Source organism: Centroberyx gerrardi, chromosome 20 (assembly GCF_048128805.1).
Source record: "Centroberyx gerrardi isolate f3 chromosome 20, fCenGer3.hap1.cur.20231027, whole genome shotgun sequence".
Classification (NCBI taxonomy): domain Eukaryota; kingdom Metazoa; phylum Chordata; class Actinopteri; order Beryciformes; family Berycidae; genus Centroberyx; species Centroberyx gerrardi.
The window spans coordinates 13,769,922-13,795,205 of record NC_136016.1 but is presented as its reverse complement, the minus strand read 5'-3'; the positions used below and the strand labels follow the sequence as shown (position 1 = coordinate 13,795,205).

Below are 25,284 nucleotides of genomic sequence, written 5' to 3'. Positions count from 1 at the left end.
CACACATACTTGTTCTCCACAGGCCTAAAGATAATCCTTCAATTTAAACTATTTTCCACAATTACATTTGGGAATGGATGGTGTGTCTGGTGGAGGGAAACAGCATTTCTACAGCTGAGGAAATGTATCTTTTGACCTGACATGAAACGCTATATTTTGCTCTGGACATGAAATAATTGTAATTTGGGATGCTTTTAAATGTCAAATGTCAATTGAATAATGTCATTTCGGACCAAAAACTTTGTACACCTCACATTTTAATCCCGTAGTCACAAAAAAATACATCAAATCATGATCTTTCAAACACACACTTTAACCCCTAAGGGACGGTGGTCACCAATAAAGACAAAGACAGGCTTAGTGATTGCCTCCCTGTGAAGTAGTTTATCCTAATGAGAGTGGTTTCTTCAAGGATCGCATCGATCCCATCCACAGGACACAGAGTCGTCAATAAATAGTTTAATGAGCATGAAAACAGTGTCAACCATGTGTCATGGCTGTGTCAATCACCTGATCGCAGTCCAACACTTATGGAAACACTTATGGAAAATGCTGGAGCGCTGTCTCAGGTAGTTTGACTACTATTCCTGTCTGAACGCACTGATGTTAATGTCTAATGTTTCCTTGAAGCAAGACACTGAATCTCTACCAGCTTCGGAGGCGCTGCTCTATGGCTCTGTGCTCTGACCTGCCCAAAAAGGGGGACGGATGAACAAATGAATTTCCTGCTTAGGGATCAAAAACAAACAAAGCACCAAATGATGGATTTTCTCATGCTGCACCCTTTCAGGAGAATCTATGCCAGGGAAACTCAAATAGCTCAAATCAGCCCAGGGCCACTTATGGAAACGAGAGGAGGCAAGGAGCCAGTGGATAAAATGCACTTATGACACATTTTCTTTTGGTTTTGAATGTTATTGTCACCCACAATCAACAGTAATACCAGTGACATCTCACAGCGGTGACATGTTTTTCACAATAGCCATAAATGCAGCCACTGTCAGAATGATTGTTGATGCTTCTTAACAAGGTTTCAAGCTGCAATCTTTCCTCTTCTTGTGGGAAAACCAAATGGAACCAAGCATGTTTAGTCTCATAATGGCGCATGATGTTTGCAGCCTTGCTAACCGCAACTGTCGTTTGCCAAAATAAACACAGTGATTTAGATGGTAAGACAAGGACAAAGTAAAAAAAAAAACTACTAATCTATATTAATGAGTTGAGAGAGGACGATTTTCTGAGTTAATCTTCATCTACGAATTTAATAAATTTAGGCTGCTTTCACAGTGTGTCTATGTGAGTTGGATGAATCTTGGGGGGCCACCAAGAATGTCTTGGCGTGCATGCAGCATGTGTCTGTGTTTCCTTTATTTTAGCAGTTGCCTTTATACTGTGGCCTATGGGAGCCGACCAGCACACTGGGTGGTGTGGTGTGGAACTCTCCATGGTGCTGAAACGAAAAACCACCCATGCATCCACAGTCCATATATTACAGTAACAGTCACATACATGCATTCAAGTGTGCACAGACAGTACTGTCTTTTGCATTCATGTTATGTGTTTTGGGTACATTCTGACCAACTCTTGCAGTGGTTTTGATCTTCTAAATGCATATTAAATATTGATGACTATGACCCAGTTTTCTTCCCAAATGTACATATAAGAAGAAAGCTTCGGTGGAATGCTTAGTGTTGACACAACATAACCATGAACTTCGGTGTACCTTCCCTTCCTTTAGTTTTGCTGATGTTTCACAAGCATTAGAGTTTTACAGCCAGTCACTTCAGTTTGCCTCAGCATAACTCCAGAGTTTGATACGGTTAGGATTTTTGCCTCAGCGCAGCACTTTGAAAAGATCTGCATAACCACAAGATAATATACCTTTTCCACAATATAACTTAATGCCATGAGCACAAAACCCTGCTGCTTGGTTTTGCCCAGTCAAAACAGAAAGAATGTAATAATATCTCAGTGTTATTTTGAAAGAAAAAAAAGTATTGAAAATCATAGCAGAGTTCACAAGAACTTGATTTCTATCCCTTTGAGGAATGAAAATCTACAATTAACATCTACAATCTGATCCACAATTTTAAATGTTTGGGTAGCAAGAACTTCCCAGCCTTAATATAAGGTCATATGTGGTCTATAATGGAAAATTGGGCTCAATTCAAATTTAATCTCAGTCCACTCAGGTGGGGCTGAAATTTCTTCAGTGTCTGATGTTCTGATCTACATTCCCATACACAGAAAAACACTACTTAGTGCCATAGTGACACCATTACATCCATAACATGGCCACAATTTCAAATAAATAATAAGAAACAAGAAAATGTTATCAAATTTGAAACTCAATTTGCAACCTTACACCGAAGACTAATAAAATGTTCAACTGCCTCCATGCTGTAAGCTGCTGCCGTACCCCACAGTGTATAAGCTGGAGTTTGCCTGTGGCTCACTCTAGCTGTAATAATATCCTTAGTTAAGGATGCAGCACTCTCAGGCTGAAAATACATCTAGACTCTCTTCTCCTCCCTCCTTCCTTTCCCTTTCTTCTTACTTCCTCTTCTTTTCACCCCCCTCCACTCCCCCATCCTCCTTCGCCTCCCAAAGCCGACTGTGTGCAGCTATAAAGCTTAACTAACTGGCAAATGACTGCCTCCCCGTGCCTCCTTATCTACAGGATAAGCTGGGAGGTTATTTCCATGCCATCCAGCTCATCAACAGCCATGAACTGTAGCTCTTCCTTATATGCTGAAGGGGGGAATTGCAATTTGCTGAACTCAACTCGCTGTCTACAAAGATGCGCTACCATGCAGCTCTCATGTCTCACATGCCTGAAATATAGTAAGGCTGTAACATGAAAATACTTTAATGATTCCAGTCTAGATGTGTTGGAATGGTGATCAGATAGACATCTCTGCACACAAAAGTGAGATAGCTTGTGGAACAGATGAGCACAACTGCTGTTCCTTGTAGCTACTGTGTCTTGCCTATGTCACCGACTTGTACCTATAGCCCTGTTGACATGAATGTCCCATGTTCGACCCATGATGTCATCATAGTATTCGAGCCTCTGTGCCTCCTCTACAACCCCTTGTTGAACTTTGCAAGGCCCCTCATATGGCTCTCTAGCTCTTCCCTTCCCACTCTATATGAGATTTGTGGTTAATCCCAAAGTGGGAATCTCTCTCCAGCCGCCATCATCTCATACCTTCAGCCACATTGTGTCTTCAGTATGATTATAATGTGGTGCTAAGTTTAGTCTGTTGGCTGACAGGCAATCAGCCTCCCCTTCCACTCTGGAGCAGCTGAGCGACATGATGGCAACACTAAAATACTATGTGGAGAAAGAAAGACAGAGAGAGAGAGCTAGAGAGGGAGAGAGAGAGGGAGACAGTTACAGAGAGTGAGAGAAAGAAGACAGAAACACAGGGAGGTCTATGGGAGCTCTGGTAGACAGAGAAGGAGATCAACACAAACCCCTAGAGCAAAACTGGAGCTGTCAGTGGAGAGAGAGAAAGTGCCAAGGATACAGCTGAGGTGGCAGTGGAAGGAGAGACAGCAAAACCAGAAGAGAGAGAGAGAGAGAGAGAGAGAGAGAGAGAGAGAGAGAGAGAGAGAGAGAGAGTAGGAGTGGAGGGATTGGCAGTTAGGGAAAGTGGAACAGACTAGCAGAAAGGGATGACCTGATGAAAAGGAGGGGAAAATTTACATTGATGATGGGATGACAATAAAAATGGAGGCTATGAGCACAACATGATGGGAGTAAGGAGAATCAACTGGTCCTGAGTATTTGCCAACATAGTTACTTTGCTGCCAAAGAAGATTTTTGAACAGAAAAGAGTGACTGAAGACAAGCTTGACACATGCCAAATTAAAATGGATAGACCAGCTACTGCAATGATTCCCCAGCATTTGGCAGGTGGTGGCTCCTGTTAATGTCACGCTCTGTGTGTGAGTTTAAAGAGGGAGATAGGGAGGGAGTAGAAGAAAAAGTAGCTAAACTTGGATGAAACAGTAAAACAAACGTTGGAAAAGAAGAAATTTGGACACAGAGTGCTCTGTAAAGAAAACAGGGTTTGAAAATGGCAGGGTTTGAAATTATTTTTGTCTTGGGAACATGCCATACTTTAGATAGAGGAAATGATTCAAAAGTAGAAAATGTAGAGTATCTCTTTCAGCCAACCAGATGAGGGACAGTTCAGTGACATTGCCGTACCTGCAGTGGGTCTCAGGCTTGAGTTTGAGAAGCTATGATAGAGTAAGCAGAGGATAAAAGAAGAAGGAATAACATGGATGGATTCCAAGGAGTAAGACTGAGTGTCAAGCCAGGCAGAAATTTTGAGTGGCAGGGGACGACAATAGAGAAATTAGCTGTGCTGAAGAAAAGAGCGGATCAGCAGTTTGGAAAGGTTGACAAGGAAAAGGGAGTCGAGGAGCTATAGAAAGGAGAAATGAGAAAGGAGGAGAGGAGGGTGCAATCACAGGCTTTCGTTTTTATCTCCATGGAATTTGACAGATTGGTTAGAAATACTGGCGGAAATTAGTACCTTGATTGTAATGGAGTGGCGACGGCTCTGTAGCATCTGAATGTGTGTGTGTGTGTGTGTGTGAGAGAGAGAGAAAAAGACAGATCAACATGGACTAGAAAATATGGCTATTATAGGACAATAAGGAGAAAGTTTGTGCTCAAACAAGATGAAAGAAAAATGAAAACAATCCATGAAAACAATTAGGTGTGACTGAATCTCTCTATTCAAAACTGTCTCTTTATTATTAGAGTTTTACTACCATAGTTTATTACAGCTCCCTATGATAGGATAACAGTCAGAAACACTGGACTCAAGGTCTTTTCAGCTAATAGCTTTCTACTGATTTGGCTGACTCAACCTGACAAATTCAAAGCCACACGTAAATTATTGATGAAATCTGGAATTTAATTGCAGAGTTGCTGTGTTTCATCCTTTCCATGCATCATTTTGTGATTGGACTGTGCCAGAAAGGCCCTGAGGCAAATTTCACCCGGTCATGGTCTCATTGACCTCGGTATAGGATAACACACCTTCTTCTACCCTGGCAGAAAACTAACATGTACATAAAATCACAGCCTCGTGGCATGCATGCTGTTTATTATAACCTCTGTGAAGGAGGAAGACTGATTGAGGATTGAGACTGAAGATGCAGTAGTAGGTTAGGTAAATACTGTACAAAACATTAGGGACACTTACTTTTTTCATGAAGTACACTGGTGAGGTAAATCCAAGCAAAATCCATTTTCCTTTATTGATTTCCCTTATTAAATCTCTACCAATCACAAAGGAGGAGATGTATGAAGAGAGGCAGACATGGATTTTTAAGCTTTGAGACATTTGAGATAATGTAAATGGGCTGAAACTCAATATCAGAAAGATATCCCTATTGTTTTGTACATTCAGTGTATGAACGAAATGTTTTCCCAAGGACAGATTCAACCACAATGACAATGACTACTTTCAAGCAACCTCCTGCAGTGTTGTATTACAGTATTTAGCTGATACTGCCACTTTTCATTGTCCATCCTTGGAGCAAGTTGGTACACACATACAAAGGATTAGGTGACCTTGCTCAGTGGCTCTTCAGCTGTACTGTCGACTCTGGGGATTCAGCCAACAACCCTTCAACTACTGACAGCCTCCTTAACCAACCTGTCAACCTGTTGCCTTTAAACACGCACATGGCTAAGGACAAGCTTGTGCCATTTGAGTGTAATGTTTCTAAGAAGGGACTGACTCCATAATAGAGATTTTTCTTTAGTGTAAAGGGACTCCATTCATTTGTGTCAGCCAAGCAGTTTAGCAGTGCTTCAGGGGAAAAACAGCCCAGTCAGCAGAGCTGGAGAACAATGTGGCCGTGGGTCAAAAGATCAAGTGTGTGCCTCGGAGCCTCGTATGGTTTCAAATGTTGCCACTCGGGAGACAAAGGTTAGAATGTCCTGCTAGCTTCCTTTTCTGTCTGCCCAAGAATATAATACATTTGCTCACAATTGATCTCCACTTCTGAGCCTCAAATGCGTCTTCTCATGCAGGAAAAGGAACACCCATTACCCTGTAAAGCATTATTATTTCTTATTTATCTTGGTCTTAATGAACAGAGAATCCCTGGTGGTGATGAAATATTGTTCAAAAGTGTCCGCTTACTGCAGCACTGAACATTTGAAATCATTCTTAATTCATTTTCATCCATGACAAAGACCTTTTCCATTACAAATTCCTTGTGACCATCCTAATTAGTTTTATGTATTTTTGTCTGTTTGCTTTTTTCTGTCCCTTCCTTCCTAATTGCCACCTTATTTCACATTTCTTCATGTATAATAACTGTGAATAAAGGCGTGAAAATTCTTTTAACCTCTAAGCATTACCTCTGGGAGTGTGTAACCCTTCTCCAAGCACCATGTTATTTTGCTATCCATGATAAAGAGCAACCTGGTGCACTGCTGCCATCTGTGGTTAAAGCTCTGTAGCTCAGATATTGAGCTGCTGACTGTTACACAACCTCATACAAACCCTTGAAATTAGCTAGATTTCATCTTTAGTTACTGTAAAACACTTCCTATACAAATGAAAAGAAAGAAAGGTTCTATGCAAATGCAGCTACTATTTTTAGTAGGAGGAGTAATAGTATTCCTCAAGCTATTATTATATATCACTTTGTATATATTCCACTGGCTCATTTTGTCTCCACAATTTCATCTTAATTTTATTTTGTTGATTGCTTGTCCAGTGTCATATTTTATTGTCTGTTATTGATGAGTATGATAATTATACTTTAGCATAATAACTACCCATGAACTGATATTTAACTGCTTCATATTCCACTATATAACAGAGGGAAGGAAATTAGCTAACAGAAATACAAAAGGATTCGGAAAACCATCCTTTATGGTGCAAAATAGGGTAAAGACCTGCTTGCATCTAACAATTATTTCCCCAAGAAGGCTATTTGTCCTCTAACTTTTTGTTACCTGTGTATCCCTGTGTATACTCTACTAAAGCTTCTATTATCAATCAATTATCAATCAAAAAAAAAGATACAATAGGACAATAACTAAGACAGCTCCAGTCACAGCACACGCAAGTGTACTGTACATTCATTAGCCAATTAGTAAAAAGCCTTTTCTCTCCATATATTTAGTCCATATATTTACAGTATTTATTAAACATCTTTGGTCCTATTTATTAGCTGATGGTAAATAGCCTCGTCTGGAATAGAGAGTAATTTATTACACTAATCACCAGCTATTCCTGCCAATTAATGAAGTCATATATGCGTGTGATGCATATAGATAGAAACAGGCAGGCAAAACATGCTCAATGGACAAACAGAAACCAGGCTGGAAGGTACAGAGATACTAAGACAGGCTGTGGCTTCCACTACTTTTCTAACAACTTCTCAAGCCCATTAGGACGAACACACATTCTGTTACACACACCATCCATCCATCCACCCATTTCCTAGCTGCTTATCCCGGTTTGGGTTGCGGTGGCAACACACATCTATGTAAAATACATCCTTTCCCACTACTGTTTTGTAATATGACACACTTGTTACAAGACATGTCAATTGCAACATGATATATAACATGATTTGGATGCATTTCTGCTCATCTCTGACAGCAGCTCTAAGAAACAGTAATGGAGCCAAAGTCAGTTGGCCATTACTGTTCTTACCTAAGTACTGTCCTACTTTTCTCATCTACTCAAACTCCCAAAAGTTGCATAATTGATGTTTAACATGGTTTTTTACACTATAGAAAAGGGATGAGAGTGAACAAACACTTTCAAGTGGCTCCAGCTACTCTTTCAAAGTTTATTCAAGCAGCTGAGCCAATACTGATATGCCTTCTCAGAGTGTTTGCTCCCAAAAACTCATTAGCACCTTGTGAAGTAAAATGTATTTGCATTATAGATGTATTCTCAGGTGAATACCCTTACTTTATTTTGTAATCTCTTTGCTAATCTATGGATTACAACTGCAGATACAGTACACTACAGACTGCTCTCTCATCTTGCCTGAAAAAGGCTTAATCAAAGAATCAAGTTTGCCTAAATACAGAAATGTGAAGACAATTGTCCAGCAGTGAAATGTTTATTTCAAGCTTCAAAAACCTCTACAGTAAAAAAAAAATTACCAGTACATGTCTGTTTTCCTCAATGTTCCTCAGCATCATAATCTGTAGCAGTCTTTACCTACACTAATTTGCACATCAACAATTTAAAATGTATCAAAATCTAAAAATTCCCAGTCATCTGAAAAACAAGGCAATTAAACACTGTACACTTCTTGCTTTATAATACTTTTTTAAAACAGTTTCCATAGTTATTTTGAAAACATATAGTGGCATTATTGTAGATTTTTTGATCACACATCAGTCGATGACAATGACAGATCAACAACAGCAAATGGTATATGTATTAAATGCAAAAAGAATATGAAATTAGCAACAATAATTGACAATAAAGACCTTCTGATATCACAGCAAGACAAAAATAAATGTCTTTAGCTCTGAAAATATACTGTTTGAATCCTCAATGAAACTTAAGGAAATCGGTATTTTGGGGTGGATCAAGACATCAATGTGGTTAATGTAGCACCCACTTGTATATAAAACTAGCATCAAACTTAAGTAATAGTAATATGCACTGATACTGATGAGCTGTAAAATATGACATTTTAAAAAACAGCTTTAACAGGTCACCAATCATTCAGAAAGCCACAATATCCTATTATTTATCCAGTTCCAATTGTTGGCTTGAATTGAATAAATATTAAGAGTCACATTTCTACGTATGTTAAATGCCATGCAAAAGCTGTCAAAAAAAAAGAGTAAAATTCAAATGTTGTCTCTCTTAAAAAAAAAATTAAAGGTTGCCGGTGAGGGCTGAGTCCATGAGGTCATCGTCTTCATTTCGCATATACACCGGACTAGGCCGGGATGGCCGCTCTGAGCCCAGCATGGACAGAGATGAATCAGAGGCTGAGATGGGTGACCGTGACCAACTGTCCGCTTTCATGGGATGTGAGGATGGACCCATGGACATAGACGACTTCTTTTTTTCTTTCTCCCTGTCCCGCTCTCTGTCTCTGTCCCTCTCCCGCTCCCTCTCTTTCTGCTTCTTTTTCTCCTTCTTGTGTTTCTTGTGCTTCTCCCCCGAGCTGAGGGGGATGGAGCTTATGTAGTCCTGGGGGGGCAAGGGGCGCATGGTCTGATCGTCGTCTGAGCTGGGACTGTTCTGGTGGGACTTCTCGGCCACCGAGCTGCTGCCCGACTCGCTCTCGCTGTCGTGGTTGAGCGGGGTATATCCTGGCGAGCGGCTGTGGCTAGGGGAGGAGCGGTCATGTTTGGGGGTAGAGCCGCTGAAGAGGGGGGAGGCTTTGAGGCTGGAAAGCTGGGGACGCATGGACTCGCCAGACCCTTCCCCAGCTTTCTGGAGGGTCACTTTGGCCTTGATGCTGGGTGAGCCACCATCTGGTTTGCTGATGATGATTTTGGCCAGACCAGTCCCGCTCACCCCTCCCGTTTTTGGGTCCATCAGCTTCTTATCCCCACTGTTGCCCCCTGAAACGGACACTTTGGCTTTGGCCTCTTTATCAGACTTCTCCCGCTTATACTCCCCACTTTGGGAGGACATGGCATGCTTGGAAGGGCCCATGTTAGGGGGTCCACTGCTAGGTACATTTCCAGGACCAGCACCAGGACCAGACCCACCGCCACCAGGTCCTCCTACTGGTGGCCCGACCTCACAACCATCCTCCCCCACTCCTCCTACGCTCTTCAGCTTATCTATGACTGCCGTAAGAGAGGGTTTCTTATTCCGGCTGGGAGACTTGCCTTTGGCGTTGGGGTTGTTTGCATTGTTCTGACTAGCCCCTCCTCCACCACCACTTCCCCCTCCACCGCCACTTCCTCCTCCTCCCCCTCCACCACCACCTCCACTTCCTCCTCCTGACCCCCCTCCTCCTCCACTTCCTCCTCCACCACCGTACTGAGACTGGGAGCCTCCTGAAAAGGCCATGGAACCAGAGGAAGAGGAGCTGGAGGATGATGAGGATGATGCAGAACCAGAGGAGGAACTGCTACCCATTGGCTTCTGGGAGCCCATCCCCCCGCCAGAAGAAGACTTGGACCCTCCCGAACTGCCACCTCCTGAGCCCATAGGGGATTTAGCCTTGGAGGAGGGAGGGGTTCCTGGAACCTGGGACTGCTGCATTTTCATAGGGGAGGACAACTTGTCACCAGAGCTACCAGAGCGGGAGTGAGAAGGGGAGATGTTGGGCTTGATGCTGGGATTCATAAGTGACCCAGGTGGCTTGCCCCCCTGAGGCTTGATCTTATTACCACTTCCAATTCCACCACCACTGCCTCCTGGTCCAGACAGTCCATGTTTGGTGATGGGGGAAGACCCTGGTTTGCCAACACCCATTCCCTGAGAGGAGCCTTTAGACTGGGATGGTCCACCCCCAACCCCTACTCCCACACTGCCTGGCTTGGAGCTGTTGCCCTGTGTCATGGAGCCTTCCTTGGTCTTGATCTTCCCAGAAGAAGAGGAGGAGTGAGAATGGTGGCTTTTGCTGCTGCTGGTTCCTCCTGTCCCCCCTGTGCTGCTAGTGGCTGAACTACTGGAGGTGTACCCCCCATGGGATGAGGTTTTCCCCCCAGATAGGGTCCCTTTTGGGATCTGAATTGTAATTTTAGGAATGGGAGGGGTCGCACCACCGGGAGGAGTTTGCGAGCGTCCTGAACTACCAGGAGACTTTGAGCCCCCTCCACTCATGCTTCCTCCAGAGCCCGAGCCACCACTAGGTGGGGTGTACGGGCGTCCCCCTGAGCTGTGAGAGGGAGACTTCCCATCAGGGTCCAGCTTCTTGCGTTTGGGGGGCTTTTCTTTGGACTTTCCCTCACTAGATGGGGTCCTGCTGCGTTTTACCTGTTTGCCCTCTGTCGAGCTGCTGCCACCCATCCCCGAGCTGCTCCCTCCACTGCCCCCATTCTCATCCTTCGGCCTCATGAGTCCCTGTTGTTGCTGTTTCACTTTGGCCTCTGCACTTTTAAAGTCACTGCCTATCCCTCCCAGGCCCATCATGAGGGGGCTCTGTCCTCCCCCTCCGTGGGATGAGTGTGCATCCCCCAAATCAGGAGCTTGCCCCAAAAGCGGCTTTCCCCCGCCACTGTTGCCTCCGAAAACCATCCCCATGTCAAAAGGGTCTTTCAGCGAGGGTTCTGGGGTGCTGTGCCCATGCGGTGTGGGATTCTGAGGTGTTCCCGATGGGGTGTTCTGCTGGCTGCTCCCACCAAAACCCTTGACCAGGTCCATGTCTCCGTCAGCACTTGGCGAGCTGTCATCAAAGTAGCCCTGGGAGAAGCCATGGCCTGAGGTTAGCAGGTCAGGGTTGAAGTCAGCAGCATCAGGGAAAAAGTTGGTGGATGAAGAATCGCTGGTGGGTGTGGCGGCGGTGGCAGCTGCCTCAGCAATCAGGTCAGCGGCGTCTGTGAAGGGATTCTCATTACTGTTGGTATTGAAAATGTCTGCCGAGTCAAACACTGCACTGCCCTGGCCCGAGCTGGAGGAGTCACGGATGGGGGTACCTAGGGGGCCTCCGTCCTCCCCACCACTGCCCATGTGGTGCTGCCCGTGGCCTCCACTGCTACCTTTACCCGTCTGCTCGGGCAAATCTGACAAGATTTCTGTGATATCAGCTCCGATGCTATCAGAGCTAGAGAGGCGAACCATCCGCGGCGGTAGAGGAGCCTGCTGCTGTTGCTGTGACTGGACATGAGATTGTGAATGATAAGGCACACCGGGGCCTGAGGGAGGGGTCCCACATTGGCTAGGTGCTGGGGTGATGCTATGAGGCGTGTCTAAGCCATCGCCGGGCAGATTGACATCAAAGATAGGATTTTGGGAGGCGTCGACGTCCATAGAGAAGAGTTCGCGGTGGAAATCATCCTCGTGCGTGGCTTGGTGCTGGTGGTGGTGTTGCTGCATGGAAGACTGCTGTGTTTTCATTCCTATGCCACCACCGCCACTACCACCAGCAGCACCGGGCATCACGCCACCCTTTTCTGTCCCCCGTGGGCGTTTTTTCTTCCCTTTTGTACCACTTCCAGGGCAGGTCCCACCCATACCCTCTGTACGCGGTGAGCCAGATGACGAATTCTGCCTCTCTAATGGACTGGAACCATACAGTGCAGCAAAATCTTGGGTGGGGTTGTCTTTCAACAAGTTCATCAACATGGGATGATTCTTGGTGTTGCTAGCAGGAGAGGAAGTTGGGGGCGGGGTTTGGTGGGGTTGTGGGGGTGCGTTCTGGGAGCTGGGACTGGAACCTACACTTCCAGTTATCTGTAACAGACTGGTCAGGATGGGATTCTGGGTGACTTTGCTGTAATCGTCGGAGTGGCTTTGACCTTGCTGTTGTTGCTGATGTTGTTGTTGCATCTGTTGCTGCCCAGCCACCCCGCCTTGGGTTACGCAATCTCCTCCTTGGGCTTGCCCACGGCTAATCCCGAACAAAGAGGTGATGGGACCTGGAAAATTGGGCCCCCCGGGGGGCCCTCCTCCAGTAGGTGTGTTGCCCCCTGTGAGCCCAGGCAGGCCCATAGGGTTGGTTCCATCGCCTGGGGCCATGGTGTAGCTGGGACTACCAGAAGGTGGCAGGTTATTCTTCACCATGATCTCCACCGTCTCTGCAATGAGTGAGAGGGCCGGCGTGTCTGCCTGGATGGTCTCCGCTTTCCTCCGGATGGCCCGCATGGTCACAGGGATGGACATGCATCTGAGGAATGGAGGAAATTATTACCTACAGTGTTAATGGAAAACATAACATCCACATTTATCCATTAAGCAGGAAATAAACTCACCTCTGGACCACTTTGGTAATGAAATCATCAGTGCAGATCAGAGCATCTGACAGTCCCTTATATAGCTTGCAGGCCACCTGTCTGGAGTCGATCACCTCCATTACCACTGGAGGAACAGGTTAGAAAGGATAGTGGATTCAGGTTAGCATCAGACTGACAGCAATATACAAAAGGTTACGTCTATGCAGATTTCTGTATGTTTCACACTGTGAAACCACTAAAAAGTAATACAGTAACAATATTTTCAATCAAAAACTACAAGTGCTAGATGATAGCTGGAGTAAAGGGAGCTTGCAGAAGTGTGTGCTCACCACAGACTAACGACTCGTTGACAGGGTGCTGGAAGGAGACGCTGAAGCTGGAATCGGTAAGCGGGCACACCTCAAACTGCAGTAGGCCTGCACTGTCTGAGGCAACAATAGCACACAACAATGGTCAGTTTTACTTTAATACACAAAACTATATATTCAACACCAAAGTCAGAATTAAAACTTAGTGTTCATCTGAGACACCTCTGTGCTGAGTGGGTTTTGAATAAACAAAAATCAACAAGCCCATGTTGTTTGAGGGGGACGAGATCAATCAACTAACAACTGATTAATTCTACCAAATAAATCAGTGGTCTGCTACTCACCTTCTTTGATGGAGGTGCGTTTCACACAACTGCCAATCAGGGTGTTGTAGGCTGCCTGGTGCCGGATGATATCAAGCAGGGCTGGTACCTGGGCCGGGTGGCGGAAAGGGATCTTGGACACCAGGGCCCCTTGGAGGGAGCGACCGTCCTGCACCGGGGCATCACCGTTCAGGAAGTAACAGTGCTGCTGGTCTGGCAACAACTAAGAGAGCAGAGAAAAGGTGCATTCAGTCTGGTTTTCTGCACACAAACAGTAACCCACATGTGCTCAGATAGGATAAACTATCTAATGTTTAAGAGTGTGATTGAGTGAGAAGACCAAAATATTTCCATTTACAAACTACAGGCAATGAAAATTACAGTCCAATTCAATTCATAGGGCATATACAGTATAAGGCCTATGTAAAAGTCTTTCATTATCAGGGCAGTACCATCCAAAATTGATTTTGCAGAATGACAAAAAAGAAATGACTTTTCACTAATTTTCGGTCTGTTTCACAAACATGATGTGGATGAGGAAGATTTGGTGAAACAAAAATGGTGTGAACGACAAGAAAGGCAGTCTACAGTGTCATGTCGTGAAAGTATTCCTGGATGGAGTGAAATTATAATAATAATGGTAAAAGGATAATAATTATTAATAATCTTACATTTACTTACAATGAGTGCAAAATAGATTAAGTTTAAATTCCTAGCTCACCAAAAGTACAAACAACCCAAACAGCCCTTACAATGTTCCTGTGACCATAGAACAATCATGTAAGATTTAAGTACTAGGAAAAGAAACAGAATAAGAGTTAAGAGGAGAGAAGAAATTTACAGTATATTCATATTGTATTAATATTAAATATAAATGTTATGCGAGGACATGCAGGTATTATGTGCATCTACTCACAGAGTAGAAGTGCATGTTGTGTGAAGGCTGGGGCGGGGAGCTCCCCTCCTCCAGGAGCTGGAGCTGGCTGTGGACGATGAGCTGGTAGAGAGGAGACAGGCTGGGGGAGCTCTCAAACACTGGGATCCCTAGGGGAGAAGAAGAAGTGGAAAGAGGTAACACACACAAACAAGTCAGAGAACCATGTAAGCACATCATTTTCTTTAATTGTTTTCATAACGTGAAGCCCTTTGAGGCTGTAATTAAGTGATGCGTTTAAGGGCTTTATGAAAAAAACTTGACATTTAATATTTTTTGTACAACCACTGTACTTGCAGTTTTGTAGTCAATCCATATCACCAAGTGTGAATGTTACAGTACACAGCCTCTACCATCTTTAAAACTTGAAAATACAATACTTTAATGAGATTAGAAAACATGACCCATCTATAAAAAATTAATAAATAATCGTATGGTTCTCTGTCTAACTGCTTCAATTACTGAAGTCATTGAAACCCACCAGTAGCACTGCCCAGCCTCTGAATAAAAGAAAGCGAGAAGGGCATGGGGCGGTTCATCTTGAGGAAAAAACAAGCAGGCAGGTCCACACAGTTGGAGTTGGTCACTGAGGAAAAGGAGGGTGTCCTGAAACACAGAGCATAAAAACATCAGCAGTCTGTCTCTGGAAATTATCCTGGTAAAATAAAACAGTATATATTCATATAACAACAGTACAATTTAATGAAGTCTAGTAATTTTAGTGATCTGGCAATTTAAGAATATTCTACTGTTGCACTCATTGTAAAACCATCAGCTAAATGCTTATAATGTAAATATATTTTCACTTTTCTTCCTTCTTATGAGGAGTGACGTAGGCTGTCTTACCCCTTGTTGTCCACCGGGTGGGATCCAGTGATGAGCGGAGCAATGGGGAGCTTGTAGACCGAGGTGGTTCCTTCGACTGTCACAGACACACCGACACCCAGTGAGCGAGGCACTGCAAAGACCATGTCAAGATGAGAAATAGAGAAAGAATAGGGAGGGGGGACATACAGGCATTATGAGGGTTTCTAATTTTTAGGAAATCATTTGGTTGGTGCCTGGTGTAACTCAGCATTCTGATCTTTATTATGGACACATAGTTCACCCACTTGCTTCATGCACTCACCATTTGTGTCTGTTAAGTTGAGCTGTGAGCCCGTTCCCTCCTCAAATATGTCATATGGGGACACGTAACACTGAAGACAAACAAGATGGCCGCCACTCCTGGCTGTCAGCAGGCCCACACTCCCGTGGAGAATGGTCTCCACGGTATTAGCATTGGTGGCTAACCTAAAAAACACATACCAACCAAAACAAAATAATGGATGACAAGACTAGCCTATTGGGTGTATATGGTAAGTTGGAGGTGGTGGAGGAGTCAGAAATGGGGGGTATACACCTTACAGCAGGGCTCATTCAACTCATTCTATATGAAGAGATATAATATAAAACAGTATTGAATTGAAAGAGTTTTGTGAACTGACCTAAACATGTGCATCATCTTGGTTAGATCAAGCTCCAGAGACTGCAGTGCTAGGTACATCTTGGTTTTCAGCTTACTGGAACACAGAAATGTAGTGAGATAGTGAGATTAGATATAACTGGCACAAAAACAACAACATTCTTAAAGAGACAGAAGTCCACTGTGCAGCCTTCTATGGATGCACTGATATCACCTTTTCACTGCCAATTCGGATTTCAAACACTAAACTTTAACTACAGCCTTATAGCCAAGTACAAATTCCATCTATTACTTTATGAAAATATATTCAATTTGGAGAACTCTACATCTAGGTAACTGAGATATATCTAATTTCTGATGTGAATTTTTATCATATCTTAGTGTTGAGGAAATCTTCTCACCGACAACTGATTTCAGGCTGCCATCAAACTGACATCCTTGTAGCCTACTTACTTGTCTCCAGGGAGCTTGTACAGGTTGACCAGTCCCTTCAGATGTTTGGAGAACTCTTCAAAGTTCTTCTCCCTGATGAGAAGCAGGAAGAGGGGCGGTTTAGACCGCTGTCACGTAAATGAAAGTATTTTGCACAGGTGTCTGAATCATTCCACTGAAACCCTATACTGTATTCCATATCATATATTATATGGGATCGTAGAATAGTGTGTGCGGTTTTCTCTCACCTTAGGTGCTGAATCAGCTCAGGACAGCTCTGTGACCAACAAATTAAGAAAAGAATGAAACAGAACATTTTGATGGCAATAAATACGGTTGTAAAAGAAACAGCAGAAATTCAAGGGCAATACAGGGTTTCAACATGTTTATGAGGGGGTCAACAAAAAATCTCTAGCAACCTTGCTGCTCCACCAAGGTGCATGAATCAAAAAGAACCTAGGAATGAGAAGAACTCAGCTACTCTTAGGGAACAATTTAGAGTTACAAAATTACATGTATAGTTGACAATAAATGTATTCAGTGGCATCCAAAATGGCTACTTCAGAGCCAGTAGACAAATCAGATGCCTGTATTTAAAAAAAACAAAAACAATCACTAGCACTAGCACTTGGTGTAGGAGGCATCATCAGGTTCAACCCTTTAAGGACATATAATTCCCTCTCACGGTCAAGAACAAATGTCAAATTGTTCCAAGCATAACTGAAATCCTTTCATTGGTATACAGGTAATGCTATTTGTGGGCTACATGCAAGCCTTTTTAATCTGGCCAAATGTCCCAAAGTTGTGGAGCCATATGGAAGTTATACTGACCGCAGGGTTTTCTCCATGATGAGCCACCTTGACGTCCACTAGCTGGCCAGCGGTGTCCAGCTGCACCTCCACATAGAACATGTCAGACGTGATGTAGCACTCTGTCCCTGATGGACTGAGGTGAGAGCCCAGCCTGGCACAGACAAGACAGAAGAACACAGACAGACAGACAGACAGACAGACAGACAGAGAGAGACAGAGAGAGAGAGAGAGAGGGAAAGAGAAATCATATTCATTTTCCCTGTACCAGTTCTGTGTTGTGTTAATATCTGCTGATCACTATCCTGTTTCAGTAGGGTGCATTTAAAAATGGTTACTTGGCAAATTTTCTTCAGCATCAGTATACTGAAAATGCCAAGATGTTTAACTGTTTTCCATGTTGGTTGAGTACACATTGGATAAATACTTAATAGAATAAAATAGCATAGTTAAAACCTGCCCACAATGTTGTGTGACTAAAGTAATGCAAAAGTTGACCAGTAACGGAAAACAACAGACCCTAGATACATATCAGTGTTTTATCTTCAGTATGGTTTGTACATAGTTTGTTGAACCTAATGTTACATGTTGATAGATAGAATACAAGCTACATTATACAGCACAATTTACTGTTATAGTTGTGTTTGCACAGTACTGATTTTAGACAGTAATGACACTGCTTACAACGGTATGCTATTTAATTTTGTGCTATTTAACTAGCGTGAGGGCTTGGATGTTGGAGTCTTCCGTTTGAATGGATTGACCCAGGTAAATCTACATCGCAGCACCAGTGTCTGGCAGCATGTTGAACACAGAATGTAAACACATCTGCTTTTGATGCTATTATAAAGATGACAGCTCATAGGATATTCCCATGTACGAGGCTTCAGTGTGAATTGACTCCTACACAGATCAGGATCAGCACACCATAACATTACCTGATCGTGTGTGTGACAGGAGTATTAGACTACACTGACAAAGCAGTTGCACTTAGACTTGCCCAATTTCTGACCTCACCCTTAATTTGAACAACACTGAATAGGCAAATAGGACAGCTGACACTTCTAGCTTAAAACAGCCCACTCAGCAGTTCAGGAACCGCATTATGGTATATCTTTTGCCCCTATTCTTTTTAGAATTAACTAGAATTTAGAGAAAACCTATCATCCACCACCAGAAAAACAACTCACTACTTTCTCTACTCAGGGTTAGATTCTGAATCAGAGATATACTGGGGAGAGAGCCAGAGAGAGGATGAGAGCACACATGAGCAGAGGGGAGAGAACTCACAAGTTTTGTCGAGCGATGGACTCTAGACGATCTGTCATGGAGGGCAGAGATGACACTGAAGAGGAGAAGGCAGACAAAAAAAATCATGTAACTTGACTCAGACAGCGATTAATATGTGGCCCAGTTCTACTACACTCCATAGAAACAACATGCCTGCCATTCAAAAGCAAAGAAATATTTCAAGTGATGTGTGCTGCCTTCAATTAACAGTCTGAAATCTCCACAGTATGTCAAAAGGAACACCTTGACATTTTGATTTTTAGTCAGTTCCAAACAAAGCTTGTCAGTGCCATTGGCATTTTTCAATAAAACCAACAGCTTTAATACCTACTCAGTGGTGTGAGTAAGGAATGTTGACTGGAATGCTGACTGGAATGCTGAGCAGTAAATTTAAGTCCCAATACAGTTTATTTCCCCCCAATTTGCTTAGTGATGGAAAATAACACGCTGTAATGGAAAATGTCAAGGCATCCTTTTAATGTAGTCAGCGTGGGATGTTCCATCTGCACCCTGCTCTCCCTTGTGCCTCTGTCCTGTGAGTTGGCAGTCTCACCTTTCAGCGCTCTCTGCAGGGTTTCCAGGCAGGTGAGCAGGAGCTGGTGGCCTGCAGCATTCATCACACCGCGTTTCTCCTGGGACACAATGTGAATAAAATAGGGAGTAAGAGGATAGTTGAGGAAAGATAAAAGTGCACTATCAGCAGGGTTCAATGTTAGGATTTTTTTCCACTTGCCTGATCGGACCAGTAGGTCAGAGTTCTACTTGCTCCTATTATATTTTCACTGGCCCAGCAGGGAAAATATGATAATAACCACTTGTTCATACATTTAAGTCATTTATTGCTATAAATTTAGGATACTGACAGGTCATAATATACAGCAGCAAAATGGCTGAAACATAAACAACAAAAACATAAATAATTGACTGAATAAATTTGAAATGTCTGATTTTTAACAAATTGTAAAATTTGAAGGTATAAGTTGGCCCTTGTCGCACTGCATTATATTCATGGAGCCACTAGAACCAACTAATAGAAGCTTTTCTGTAAATATAACCAGCTGTAACAGGGAAAAAAATAAAAATAAGTGGAAAGAAGTGGAAATCCATGAGGCTCTCTATTCATCCATCTTGCCAGTACACTAATGGGACCTGATAAGGGATTGTCAAGTAGCCTTTGCCAACATACAGGCTAGGCGCTACTGGCTCATCATGGGCATTGAGTGTGTGTTCTCGGTAATTATCAGTGCCTTTAAAAATGTGCCAGCTTGATCCACCTTACTCAGAAATCACCTACAAACAGTACAGAATGTATTTATCATTTTCAATGTGAGGAAACTGTTGCTTCCATGAGGAAAGAAAAAGCCTTTTACTTTTAGCTTTGTGATTTGAAGTACTCCCTGCCATGTCCACTCTACACAACTATCTGACTAAAGGCTAAATTATACTTCTGCTTCGAATTGCCGCCGTAGCTACGATGCAGGTGCCTACATCGGTGCGATGCATCAGTGATTGTGTGCGCAGACCACCAAAACACTAGACGGCAGTGACGTGCTTTGTTAACATGGAAGTAATAACAGAATAAGTAGTAGTGTTTTTATTCTCTGAAGCTCATGTTCTGGGATATTTCTCACCACAAATTCAGTGACATCTGGTAAACATTATAATTTTGGGATGAGGTGTGGTGTCCTAAAAATCAAAATATTTGCAGCCCTCCTCAGAGAGTGTCTCTTTGAACGTCTCCATGTTGTCTTCGCTATCAACAGACATCAACCGGATACAGGTAGGAGGAAATACGAAGTGAGCCGATCACTGTTCTTGCGGTCTTGCATCACCCTACGTGGAGTTACATTTTTGGAGAAGTGCACGTAAGCTATGGCAGCAACCTCGGCGGGAGGTTAACGGTTTGATGCAGAAGCATAAATTACCCTTAAAGCCCAATGTCCACTAGATGCGACATGGAAGTGGAAAGGCCGGGGCACGGGATCGGAACGGCTCCGGAACAGAAGGCAATGTACACCACACGCATTTGATTGAGTTGTATGCGTCACCTGCAAGTCAATAAAGTGCATTTCCACGCTTGTCAGATGCAAGCGGATCCGGCAAAAATAGACCAGACGCGGAAAAAGAACAGAGCGGCCGAAACTGCCGTGCGGGTTCCGGACGGCTTCCGTGCCGCTACCGCAATGCATCTGCACCCGGTGGACATTGCAGCGCTGATTCACATGGGCGCGAGTCTGTTCCGGCACACGCACAGCTTCCGTGCCGGAGCCGTACCGCATCTGGTGGACATTGGGCTTTAGTCTGAGGGGGGATACAATCTGATTGGTCAGAAAAAGCACAACAGAGAGGGGAGTGGGCCAGTGACTGACCAATCACCTGTCCCAAGTCCATGTCTTACTGGTTCCACACAATCAGACAGTCCTTATTGTTGAACCCTGTTACAGGCTTACAATACTGCTTTGTGAATTCGAACACTCTTCTCTGTCAGAGAGGGAGAGGTCTTTGTCTTACCATGGCCTGACGCACCACCTTGCAGGTCTCCTGCCAAGGCCGTGAAGCATTGTGCTTGGCATGGAGCTTCTCCAGCAGAACAGCCATGCGACTCTGCTTCTCTGCTTCTGAAAACATAAGACACACTTTACATTAGACAAAAGCAAAAAATTGTCTAATTTTAAGTCTAATTCACTTATTGCCACAAATGTTATTTAAAGATGTTCCTAGCCTCATAACACCAATACCTTCTCCATCCATTTGCTTTTTAGGAAACACATTTATCTGTAGATAACGTGCAACAACATTTCAACTAATGCAGCAGCAAAGTTGAATGCCCTTGGAAAGTCTTGGTGTGAGATGAGCTTACTGGGGCTAAATTCAGTTTTCCCTGCATATTCAACTCACAGGCAGCCATCTGTACACCTAAATGAAAATGACAACGCCAGCATGTCATGCAAAATATTTACCTTTGCATTTAGCTGCTGAATGGGATTCAGTCATGTCTTTGGTTGCTTGTCATTTTGGTGGTTAAGAATTAAAACTTATTCTATTATTGCACTCATTGTAAATCACTCTGGATAAGAGTGTCAGCTAAATGCTTAAAATGCAAGCAATGTAAATAAAAACCCTTAAACTTTTTAAAGCTGGCAGAGCATACACCCCTCCTACAGGCCACTAGGATCATCATCAAACACATTATGAAAAAATAATGTATTATTACTGGCAAAGCTGTTTAACTAAATTGCCTATAAGATTTGGCTGTGCAACATTTCCTTAACTAATTCTACAAAATCTCTACATAATCACTATAACAACATGCTTTCAGTGGAGCGATATAATGTTAGGCCGTTCTCTACACTTTGGATAGTACTGCCAGATTATCTGCACTTGTCAAGATTAAAATGCAACAAAAACATAAAGCAGTTATCCAATCAAGTCACACCACATCCCAAAACTAACATTAAGTTATACATCTGAGCCACAAGCGACGGTGTCAATCAGGTCAAAAGGAATCTCTTGACAAGGAAACAGAGACGTTTTTTCACTGTGCTCTGTCATCACCACAAATCTGCAGCATAGCCTATTTGTTAGCCCGTATAGGCGCGGTGGTCCAACTTTAGCTTGCTTACTTGGACAACAATACCTAAGTCCATATGCCCAACTTCAAATGCGTAGTGGCAAAGGATCACTTTCAGAGACTTTGTTAATTCTGAGCAGCACAATTAATGTTAGCTAGATGTTAGCTATTTGCTCACTAACAGGTAGCTAACTAACCACAACAACAAACTGCCAAGTGCCAACAACTTGCGCTGTGCGAGCTAAAGTTTCACACGTTACGCTTAGTAAGTTATCTAAAGAGATGTGTATTTACAGTAACATTCCATTTGCATTTCAAAACTAGACGAAACAAAGACTTACATTAACGTTAGCTTTAGTTAACTAACGTTAGCTAAGCTACATAGCCGGATAGCTAAGTGTTAGCTTCGTTAGCCTGTCTTGACTTGACGAGCCTGGCCATTAAAATAACAAAACGAATTTACAAAAAAAATCAAGTCGCATAGCTGAGGTTCTTACCTGTTACCTCTTCGGTTTTGGCCCGATCTCCATGACTTTGGCTCCCTCCTTGCTGAACCGAGATGGTAAGTTCTCTTGCTGGGCTACTGCTCTGCATAGAAACCCCAGACGCCGCCGCCATCTTTGCTTCTCTCCGCCCGGCTCTCCGGGCTTCCGTAGACTATCCTCCGGCGGCGTTTTGCGCAAAGAGCTGTTGCCGGGTTATACGCGGTGTGGCTTCAAGGTGCACACACCAAATATTGCATGTGTAATAAATGTGCGCATAGGGTCAGCTTGCCTGATTTGGGTTGTAAGATATAACTATTTAGCCTATGTGAACAAGCAGGCCTGACACTGATTTAAAGAGACACTCGTATGGATAGAGTAGCCTAAATAAGGACACGTTTTTGGTCTGCCACCTTGCATGTTTTACATATACGTTCAAACAGTATTTAATTTGTATAGGCTACTGATCGACATAACAGTAGGGGTAACATGGCTATATCCACATCTCTTCAAGAACAAACCCGAAATGTCTTGTATTGGTAAGCAGTGCATTATGAGAAAAAGAGACAATGGACAGATGAATACTCCAGATGGCGTTCGATCGCCGCAAGTAAATGATTCATGTTTTGCCAAGAGCAACCAGGCGCCAAAATCCAAAGGAAGGTTGAAATAATTTACATGCTCATGCACCTCACCTAATGTTAATGGATCTGAAAAGCTGAACAATGCAGTATCTTGACAGGATGCTTGTTTTTTTCTTCAATTTGTACTCTGTACATCATTGATAAAACAATTACATTGATCATTAGGCAAATAAACAGTGGCTGCACGGAAACATAACGCTATCGAGATGCCAAAAAATCTCAAACAGCAAAGGCAGCTATGTGCATGCACCGGCAAACACACACACACACACACACACACATACATGCACACACACACACACACACACACACACACACACACACACACATACACACACCTGAGCCTATTGGACAGCTGAGCCTGCGGCGATGAGTGCTCTCTGGGGAGGATTTTCCCACCAACCATTATGACCTGCGTAAGAGAGGGAGCAGAAGTGTGTGCATGAATACATGTGCATTTGTGCATATGCAAAGATATATTTATGAACATGAGTATACACTCATATGCACACACAAACACAAACACACACACACACACAAACACACACACACACGCACACAGGAGATGGCTAGACAGCAATGGAGATGGAGAGGGACCAGATTGGCATCGTCTGAGACAGTAGACAGACCCACAGATAGACATGAGAAAAGAGGGGAGGTGCCGCTATGTAATTGATGTGCCCACCAGGAGCTTTAGCTGGCTGCCTGGCATGGAAGAGGAGGTGGGCACCGCTGCCAAGACAGCAGTAGGAGAAAGGAAAGGGAGGCCCGGGCCTTGGGGAGCACAGTAGTGGGCTGAAACCATGCCCATCAATCAGGGGCTAGTTCACCTTGCCATGCCAAGCGGGACCCCCCTCTGTGCCGAGGGAAGGGGTGGCACAGGGAGTAAGGCTGGCACAGTTGCTAAACCTTCCCTAATCCTCCTAGTGCGTGTATCACTGCCATGTCCGAATGGCATACAGTGCAGTGGGCAGGGCCAGAAGTGAGGTAAAGAAAAGAGTGTTCAGCCGCTATCTTGAAATACGCATCGTTGCATATTTTTCGTACAATGATGGTGTAGAATATGAAAAATAAAATGACATATTGAAGATATAATCTATAATTTCATGAAATCCTCCCTAGAAAGGAACTCACTCCCAAAAATGTAGGCTGTAATCTGTGAGGTCATCAAGATACAAAACATAAAGCTGCACTATTAACACTGGAGACTGACTTTGTGGGCTGAAAGAATGTTTGTTTGGATCCAAATTTATTTATTTCATTTTTGTGTTAGGAGCTGAAAAATATATAGACTGAAAAATGTCACAGCTCCCAATAAAAATCACCCTGGATATGGTCACATTGTCCACAAAGTCTGTCTCCCCCTCTTGATATCATCATCAAGACATTGTTGGCGCTGTTGTTTCTAGATTTAGGAAAGACTTATTCATGTCCACAAATCAAGGCTGAACTGTCCAATATCTCAAGAATTATAGCCTATATTAATTCTGTTAGGTGGATTGTCACTTCAAGTATTTACATAAAAGGGTAGTCTTGTGACAAAATTGTTAACAAGCCACAGTAGCACATTTAATTGTACTTTATTTGATATTATTAATTTTTGTTCTATAATACGGATTATTTGAAGGCATTTCTATTTCACTTCTGTTTTAAGTTGCATTGTAATGTAGCCTACATTTCTTATATTTGTCATTTTTTATGCAATTGATGGAGATGAGTATGTAGTAGCTGTATAAACACATGTATCTCATTTCCTCTGCATATTTTTGGTTTGACCACAGGAGACAGAGATGTGTGAACAGCTTGGCAACCTCACTGAGTGCTTTGAAGTAGACTACCCTCATTTTTTTTCACCATCTCTCTTGGTAAACTCTCGTTTTACATGATAGATGTTAATAAAGATATTTGATGCGTGGCTATCAGAGATATCAACGAGACAATGAAAAACAACAAATTTACTACGGTCTGATGGTGGTTTACAAGCATTTTTATTAAGCCGGCTGTCATACAAATGTGCTGAACAAAAGGATAGACAAAGCTCTTTGCTTTCACCTATCATACAAGTTTGAGATCAGTGGGCCTGAAGGCTGGAAACGGTCCAGAAAACAGTGCAGCATTATCAGGACACAGTTTCTGCTTCTCTGG

General features: G+C 43.2%; 1 protein-coding gene across 1 annotated transcript; it reads right to left on the bottom strand.

Moving 5' to 3' along the window:
- Nucleotides 1-8,115: 8,115 nt before the first annotated feature.
- Nucleotides 8,116-22,631, bottom strand: med1 (mediator complex subunit 1). The gene is made up of 16 exons (XM_078290895.1): nt 22,511-22,631; nt 20,954-21,060; nt 18,996-19,074; nt 18,443-18,497; nt 17,174-17,306; nt 16,591-16,619; nt 16,364-16,435; nt 15,933-16,007; nt 15,575-15,738; nt 15,292-15,403; nt 14,927-15,051; nt 14,428-14,555; nt 13,533-13,734; nt 13,210-13,305; nt 12,899-13,004; nt 8,116-12,813 (listed from the first exon to the last, which is right to left on the bottom strand). The coding sequence occupies exons 1-16, from the start codon at nt 22,629-22,631 to the stop codon at nt 8,898-8,900; spliced, it is 5,520 nt and encodes a 1,839-aa protein (XP_078147021.1). The 3' UTR covers nt 8,116-8,897.
- Nucleotides 22,632-25,284: the final 2,653 nt, after the last annotated feature.